Below are 8,543 nucleotides of genomic sequence, written 5' to 3' on the forward strand. Positions count from 1 at the left end.
GTGTTCTCCTATGTGCATCTGTAGCACTGCTACTTCTGAAATGCTTCCATCCTTATTCAGGGTGCCGTCGATATTGTAGAGCGGAATCGGCTCTTTTAGCTTCCGCGTCTGCACCTTATTCTCTTCAATGAATCGCTTGTTGATGAACTTCGTGGTGGCTCCGCTGTCCACCATAGCGATTATGTCTTTATGCCGTCTTTTCCCTTGAAGTCGTACTGGGATGTGAAAATGTTGGGACCCCTGGTCCAATTCGTACACCATGGCAGTAGACAATACATTATACTTGTTACAAGATGATACTCGCGGCCCGACGCGTGCGGCACGAAGCGCGGACCGGATCAAAAACCCTCCTCCTTCATTGCCCGATAATGCTCGAGCTCCTCGCGCATCGACTTCACCTGTGCCATTAAGTCCGCCAGCTCCGATTGCTCGGATTTCGCTGAAGCGGCACTTATACTTGCCGAGGGTGTTGTCGTGACAGGGGCGCTTGTCGCAGCCTGGGTGGAGCCCGAGGCAACCGTAGCCCGCGCGTCGGCGCGTTTTGTGTAAGGTTTGTCCTTACAATTGGGGCACTCGAATCATCGGTACCCTTGCTTCCCACAGCCGAAGCATGTGCCAGGGAAGTTGCCTTTTCCGATGGCCGCATTGATGCTGGCCGAAGCTGCGTGCATCGAGGGTGCACCACCACGTGCCCCTCCGCGTCCTCGACCTCGGGCCGAGAAGAAGTTGTTTAGCTCGGGCCTACGGGCCCGGCTGATATCGAGGATCTGCTCGACCTCAGTGGCACGCTTCTCAGCTGCTTGCCATGTGGTGAAAGTCTCGAGCTCGATCTTTCGGTATACGCAGGAGGGGATGCTGCTCAGGTACTTGTCGCGTAGCTCCAGGTCCCCATACCCAGAGCGATCCACCGGACCCTTGAACAGCGTGGAGAACTCTGCAGCGGTGCATTTTTCACGGACCGACTTGTCCGCGCAGAGCTTTGCCTGTAAGGATTTGCATGCATGCGCCGGTCTCACATCATAACCTCTACACCAAAAGGGTGCAATGTCAAGCTTGGCTTGACATCTGACCGGAGGTATATATGCTGATCATATGCCAACTCATGACATTGCCAGCTCTACTTGTGCTGCCGCCTCGTCGTCGAGATTTCCGAAGTGGGCCCTGAAGGCGGCGGCAAAGGCCGCTTCGTTTGCAAACGGGGTCGTGGCCCCTTGCACACCCACCTGCACTGATGCGAGCTGGGCAAAGTAGGGAGTGGCCCAGGCGCGGGCATCTCCATCGAGCAGGCTGAGTGCGACCTGCACCTTAAGCTCGATGGTGGTCAACAACGTGTTGACCAGCCAGTAGATGCGCAGCTGCGATAGGAACTGGTTGCATTCAATGACTGTTTTGCCATCGTATCGGAGTGGGAGGAGAAGCTTCAAAGTCTCCTTGTCGGGGGCGGCTGCAGGGGACGACATTATCGGCGTTGGGGGGGACGGAGGACGTTGCGGGGGCGGAGGCGGCTGTGGTGGCCCTCCGCTGGTCGAACTTCGAGAGGAGCGAGTGCTCGAGCGGCCTCTTGGCGGAGTCGGCGGTGAAGGCGCCGAAGAAAGTTCGGAGGAGGGGTTACGTACGTCAGGGACTGCTGACGCGGGGGTCGGCGCTGTCGGCGAGGCGGGCCGAGCAGGATCCGCGGACTCGGACTCCGAGACTCCTTCTTCACTGTCACCCTCCTCAGGCTCAGGCTCTGGCACAGGGTCTGGAGGGAGATCTCCTCGCGTTTGACCTGGATCGGCGACGACAGTTTGGGGAAGGCGGGAGGTAGGGGAGACAGGGCGAGAGTGCCGCGAGGCAGATCGAGATGCGAGGGTGCTGTGGGGACCGAGGGGGTGTTGGGCCCTCCTGATTGCCTTGTAGCGAGGGTAATCTTCCTTGATCGATCGGGGTGTCCGATTTGGGCACGGCTGCTGCTCGCAACGGTATAGGACAGTCTCAGGGCCGTCTGGGATGTAGACGTCGATGAGGTCCTGAGAGTCGAATGCGTGGATCTGGCCTTGACAGGCAGCCACGATGGATGGGGAGAGGACGGGGAGGTGCGCGTACTATGAAAGGCCGTGGTAGACTAGCTTACACCTACGGCGCCCGAGATGACACTAGGGTTCGTGATTCACGTGGGGCCCAGTACTGCTTTTGGCTAGTATGCAGCAGGAACCTATTCCACGCGTCCGGTTAAGGACAAGCACTGCCCACTGAAGTGCAGGTGCTGAAAGGTTCGTTCCCTGAGTGTTGGCGATGTAATGTAGGCTATCTACATATTGTATGGTATCGTAAGGGTGCGCACCACCCGACCTATAGGAAGTGAAAAGTGAGTGTGTTCCGGTGAACGCCGGCAGCGGTGAGGAGTTTTGACCTAATGTCGCGACTTAGGGTCAAGCGACAGGGGGAACACCGACTTTGAAGGATGCTGGGGGCGTTTGACTGGTTCTTACCGAAGCGATGGTGAGCTGGGCTCAAACCTAAGGCTAGGGACAAGAAAGTATATTAGTTAGTATAAGTAAGTAAGCAGATATATGAGGGCTTACTGACCTAGGGACAAGAGGTCAAAACTGAGGTCCCCAGGGCAGCAGAGGCCGGCTTATATACATGGGGAGATATGGGCAGGCTGTGCGCGTTGGTCCGTGCGCAGCTGGTCCGTGCGCAGCATGCTGACGCGGCCCCGGGGGCCGGTGAGTCAGAGAGGCTGTGTCAGCGGGGCCCGAGCTGTGCCGTGCACTGCCGTCCTATCTAATCTAATCGTACAGTAGATAACGACGCGTCCATATCGGGTATGTAGTACAGAGGTCGCGGGTTCGAGCCTGCGGAAAGGAAAAAATTAAAAAACGGCTAGACGCCGTACCAACTCGTGACAGGCGACTTCGATTCTTGTATATAGCCTTTTGCTAGCTGCTCCTTTAGGAACTTGTCCAGTTCCTCCTGCTCATTGTTCGATAGGGGATACACCTTCGAGTGGAACGTCAAGTAGCCAGGCACGAGTTCGATCGCGTGATCATAAGGCTTCCTCTCGGGTAGCCGTTCTGATGCTTCCTTGGAGAAGACATTCAGGAACTCGTGGTACTGTTTAGGTACCGACTCCTCGGCGGTCTTGATGACCTTCTTTTTGATCTCCTCCTCAGCGAACAGCTGGAAGTATGTATGCCCTGCTACAACGAACAGCTGAGGGGCGCCAGGAAGCGTGATACCCTGCTCCCAGGCTTCGATCAAGTCAGCCTCATCCCATTCTACTTCCACTGAATCTTCTTTGGGTTCGAAGTCCAGGAGTACCTTACTCCGGCAGGCGCCTATGACCAACCATTTGGACTTCGGCAAACGCCTGCGCACCGTGGGCCTGACCCCCGTATCACACGCAGTCGCTGCTTGCTCCATTCGGCCAGTCTTCCTGGCACTGCACGTTTCAGGGCACCATGATAGTTTTAGGGAGCCTGACTCCCAATCAATCTCAGGGTTGTGCTCTTGTAGCCAATCCAACCCAACAATCACATCTTCTGGACCTATGTCTGTGACCGTAAACACCGTCTTCTTGACGTGATCTCCTATTTGCATCTGTAGCACGGCTACCTCCGAGATGCTTCCGTCTTTATTGAGCGTTCCATCAATATTGTAAAGCAGAATTGGTTCTTTCAGTTTCCGCATTCATACTCAATTTTCCGTGATGAAATGTTTGTTGATGAACTTCGTAGTGGCTCCGCTGTCCACCATTGCAACTATATCCTTGTGCTGTCTTTCCCCTTTGAGGCATACTGGAATGTGAAAGTGCTGGGACCCGTGGTCCAATTCGTAAACATTCGCAGTAGCCAATACATTGTACATGTTATTATTATGCGGCCCGATGCGTGTGGCATGAAGCGTGGACCGGATCAAAAAGACTCCTCCTTCATCGCCCGATAGTGCTCGAGCTCCTCGCGCATCGACTTCATCTGTGCTATCAAGTCCGCCAGCTCGGAACTTTCCGATTTCGCTGAAGCAGCGCTTGTACTCGCCGAGGATGAAGTGACGGGGGCGCTTGTCGCCGCCTGGGTGGAACCCGAGGCAACCGTAGCCCACGCGTCAGCGCGTTTTGTGTAAGGCTTGTCCTTACAGTTGGGGCACTCGAAGCGTCGGTACCCTTGCTTCCCACAGCCGAAGCATGTGCTGGGGAAGTCTCCTTTTCCGACGGCCGCATTGATGCTGGCTGAAGCTGCATGTGTTGAGGGTGCACCACCACGTGCCCCTCCGCGTCCTCGTCCTCAAGCCGAGAAGAAGTTGTTCAACTCGGGCTGATGGGCCCGGCTGATGTCGAGGATCTGCTCGACCTCAGTGGCTCGCTTTTCAGCAGCTTGCCACGTGGTGAAGGTCTCGAGCTCGATCTTGCAATATACGTGGGAGGGGATGCTGCTCAGGTACTTGTCGCGTAGCTCCAGGTCCCCATACCCAGAGCGATCCACCGGACCCTTGAACAGCGCTGAGAATTCCGCAGCGGTGCGTTTCTCGCGGACCAACTTGTCCGCACAGAGCTTCGCCAGCTCCACTTGTGCTGCCGCCGCATTGTCGAGATTACCAAAGCGAGCCGTGAAGGCAGCAGTGAAGGCTGCTTCGTTCCTGCAGGGGGTCGTGACCCCTTGCACACCCATCTGCACCGATGCAAGCTGGGCAAAGTAGGGAGTGGCCCAGGCACGGGTGTCGCCATCGAGCAGGCTCATTGCAACTTGCACCTTGAGTTCGATGGTGGTCAGCGATGTGTTGACCAGCCAATAAATGCGGAGTTGCGACAGGAACCTGTCGCATTCGATGACAGTCTTGCCATCATATCGAAGTGGGAGGAGGAGCTTCAGGGTCTCTTTGTCAGGGGCGGTCGTGGTGGGAGACATTATCAGCGCCGGGGGGAACGGAGGACGCTGCGGGGGCGGAGGCAGCTGTGGTGGCCCTCCGCTGGTCGAACTTTGAGAGGAGCGAGTGCTCAAGCGGCCTCTCAGCGGAGTCGGCGGTGAAGGCACCAGAGAAAGTTCGGCGGGGGGGTCATGTACATCAGGGACTGCTGACGCGGGGGCAAGCGCTGTCGGCAAGGCGGACTGAGCAGAATCTGCGGACTCGGGCTCCGAGACTCCTTCTTCACCTGCACTCTCCTCAGGCTCAGGCTCTGGCGCAGGGTCTGTGTCACAGTTTCCCTAATTTTACCTAATTTTTCCGCTATTTCTGCGGACATATCAAAGGGTATAGGGACTTATCCATACTTATCCGTCCGCATATGGGTACAGCTGCATATCTAAGGGGTTATCCGCTTAAATAAGCGATACATGATCTTGTTCTGGACACATCAGGCTGGACTCTGATGCCGGACCTTTTCTAGATAGAAACCAGACTCCTTCTGACATCATAGGTAGGAGCTAGGCTCAGGCACTAGGCCATAGGCCGGTCAATTCTGGACCCTAGGCCCAGGGCAGGGCAGGGCCAGACTATGACATCATATATGACATCATAGAGCACATGATACTTAGTAATCCTTACCCAGCTAGGTACCAGGGGTCCATTACCGGTCCCTGGGGGGTTTTCCCTCATGTATATAAGGCAGCATCCTGGGGCACCCTGTCCCCCAGTTCTATTCACTTCGTTGTTGCGCTTAACAGCATTACCTCCCCATACTTAAGTGCTATTATCTCCCCCCCTCAATATCAAGCTATAAGGTGGGTTTGTAGGTTTTGTGATAGTCTGGAGGGAGATCTCCTCGTACTTGACTGGATTTGGCAACAGTTTGGGGAAGGCGGGAGCTGGGGGAGACAGGGCGAGAGTGCTGCGAGGCGGATCGAGATGCAAGGGTGCTTCGAGGACCGAGCGGATGTTGCACTCGTCGGATTGCCTTGTAGCGGGGGTAATCTTCTGCGATCGATTGGGGTGTCCGGTTGGGGCACGGCTGCTGCTCGCAACGGTAGATGATAGTCTCAGGGCCGTCTGGGATGTAGACGTCGATGAGGTCCTGAGAGTCGAATGCGTGAACTTGGCCTTGGCAGGCAGCCACGTTGGATGGGGGGAGGAAGGGGAGGTGCGCTGATACGACCTACGGAACCCTAACCCCTAACCTGGGTGCGATCTAAAGGGACTAGAGAGACGGATTATAGTCTTAGTGAGAGGGGAGTTAGCAGCAAGGTGTCCCGCGGTTCGAGTAAACACGAGAAATGCCCTTGGAAAAGGCTACGAACAATGGGGAAGGTACGAGGTGGCTTCGACACATCGTCGAAGCTACTCGGAGGCTGTGGGTGGTTAGCAGAGACGATCGAAGCTCGGCAGAGCTCTTTGATGTATCATAGAAGGAAGGGACACGGTTCGATAGGGTGGACTTAGCTAGGGCGCGGTTCGCAATTTCTTCAACAATAGTTGAAGTCGAAGGGTTTGTCGAGACGGTATCGACGAGTAAACACAGTGGGCGAGGTTTCGAGGTTACGCAGCGAGGGACGAAGTGACGCAGTTGAGGGCTTAGACGCAGGGCGAACTCGACTTATGAGCTCTGAACTCGAGGGGGGAACCGGATCTTGTATTTTTAGAGAGAAGTACGACAGATTTTATACTACACAGGATGCTATGACTATCGAAAGTGGCACACTGGTACAAGGGGCTTTGCATTGTTCCTCAAGAAGCTGCCTCACCGAGGGGCACATATCAAGTCCATCGGTAGAGTGACGTCATGCCAAACGCGGAGATGGAGAGAACCATGCGAGACACTTCGGACCGGTGTCCGTCGTTGAAGGCATGTCGCGAGGTTCGATACCTAATCGGGAAAGACCGGCTACGTCGGTGTGGCTTGGAGCGATGCGCGCGCTTGGCCAAGCGGCGTCAAGTGGCCCTATTGTTCGCCGAATGCGGGAGATGTCCCGAGATCTACGCGCGAGGCATCGGGACAACTGTGCCGAGCTTCGAGCAAGCGTTGCGCACTGTCGAAGATGTTGAAGAGCGTCAAAGGCGAAATCGAACTGTTGGGAGACTGAGTCGAAGTGGCGGGCGGGATGCAACTGCCGAAAAGAGGTGTATCGGGGCCCAGAGGGGCTTGGCGCCTATCAGCGCGTACTATGAAAGGCCGTGCTATACTAGCTTACACCTACGGCGCCCGAGATGACACTGAGATTCGCAGTTCACGTAGGGCCCAATACTGCTTTTGACTATTATGCAGCAGGAACCTAGTCCACACATCCGTAACGACAAGCACCGCCCACTGAAGTGCAGGTGCTAAAAGGTTTGTTCCCTTAGTGGTGGCGATGTATGTATGCTATCTATGTATCGTAGAGTATAGTAGGGGTGCGCACCATCCAATCTGTAGGAAAGGGAGTGTGAGTGTTTTTGGGTTCTGAGAGAATGCCGGCAGCGGTGAGGAGTTTCGACCTAATGTCGTGACTGAGGGTCAAGTGACTGGGGAAACACAAACAAAGGGCGCTGGGGGCATTTGACTGGGTCTTACCGAAGCGATGGTGAGCTTACACTCAAACCTAAGGCTAGGGACAAGTAGTTAGTATTGAAATAAGTAAGTACAGGGGCTTACTGACCTAGGGACAAGAGGTCGAAACTGAGATCCCTAGGGCAGCAGAGGCCAGCTTATATACATGGGGAGATAAGGGCAGGCTGTGCGCACTGGTCCGTGCGCAGCTGGTCCATGCACAGCATGCTGACGCGGCCCCGGGGGCTGGTGAGTCAGAGCAGCTGTGTCAGCGGAACCTGAGCTGTGCCGTGCACTGCTGCCCCAATTAATCTAATTGTACAGTAGATAATGATGTGTCCATATCAGGCATGTAGTACAGAGGTTGCGGGTTCGAACCTGTGAAAAGGAAAAAATTAAAAAACGGCTAGATGCCATACCAGCTCGTGACAGCCGTCCCATCTAATCTAATCGTACTGTAGATAGTGTTGTGTCCATATCAGGTATGTAGTACAGAGGTCGCAGGTTCAAGCCTGCAGAAAGGAAAAATTAAAAAACGGCTAGATGCTGTACCAAGTCGTGACACACATATTGTAAATGCACTGTACAAGAAATCACATCTCAGATTGCAACATGACGCACCAACAATACTGACTTACTAACTACACTAATATACTGACAACTTGAAAATTGACACTCTGACTTTGTTGTTTCTCTGCCAGAATTTCCCCGGCTTCAAAAGCAACACGAGCTTGCAACATCACACACAAGCAGGATGGCCAGGCAAGGGGGTTGTTAATGGCATGTGCGAGGAGAGCAGGCATATCAGGTTGAAGGTATGAGGACTCTCTGCCGGCATGCACATGAGTGTGCAGCTGTTTCATACAATGAAGGAGAGGAAAGGGGCAGCAGCACTCACGGGAGCCCGAGCGGCGGAAGATGTTGGTGAACTGGGCGTGGGCAGATATTTTCAATTGATATTCATTTTGACTCTCCTCTTATGTACTTGCCATCTATGTACTTGCCATCATCGTGACGCTGCTGTCCGCATCGGTACGTCATCCCGGATATAGCGGTTTCGGGGTCATCTGACACTCTGTGGACTAGCAAATATGGAAACTCGCCT

The 8,543-nt window shown here is 54.7% G+C and overlaps 1 protein-coding gene across 1 annotated transcript; it reads left to right on the forward strand.

Annotated features, from left to right (window-relative positions):
• Positions 1-636: 636 nt before the first annotated feature.
• On the forward strand, positions 637-7,749 carry POSPLADRAFT_1137618 (hypothetical protein; the record flags this gene model as incomplete). Its single annotated transcript, XM_024484807.1, has 8 exons — positions 637-942; positions 4,594-4,673; positions 4,752-4,755; positions 4,814-5,033; positions 5,724-6,055; positions 7,181-7,230; positions 7,255-7,291; positions 7,552-7,749. The coding sequence occupies 8 exons, from the start codon at positions 637-639 to the stop codon at positions 7,747-7,749; spliced, it is 1,227 nt and encodes a 408-aa protein (XP_024341257.1).
• Between the last annotated feature and the right edge of the window lie 794 nt (positions 7,750-8,543).

This window comes from Postia placenta (genome assembly GCF_002117355.1).
Source record: "Postia placenta MAD-698-R-SB12 unplaced genomic scaffold POSPLAscaffold_4, whole genome shotgun sequence".
NCBI classification, from domain to species: domain Eukaryota; kingdom Fungi; phylum Basidiomycota; class Agaricomycetes; order Polyporales; family Adustoporiaceae; genus Rhodonia; species Rhodonia placenta.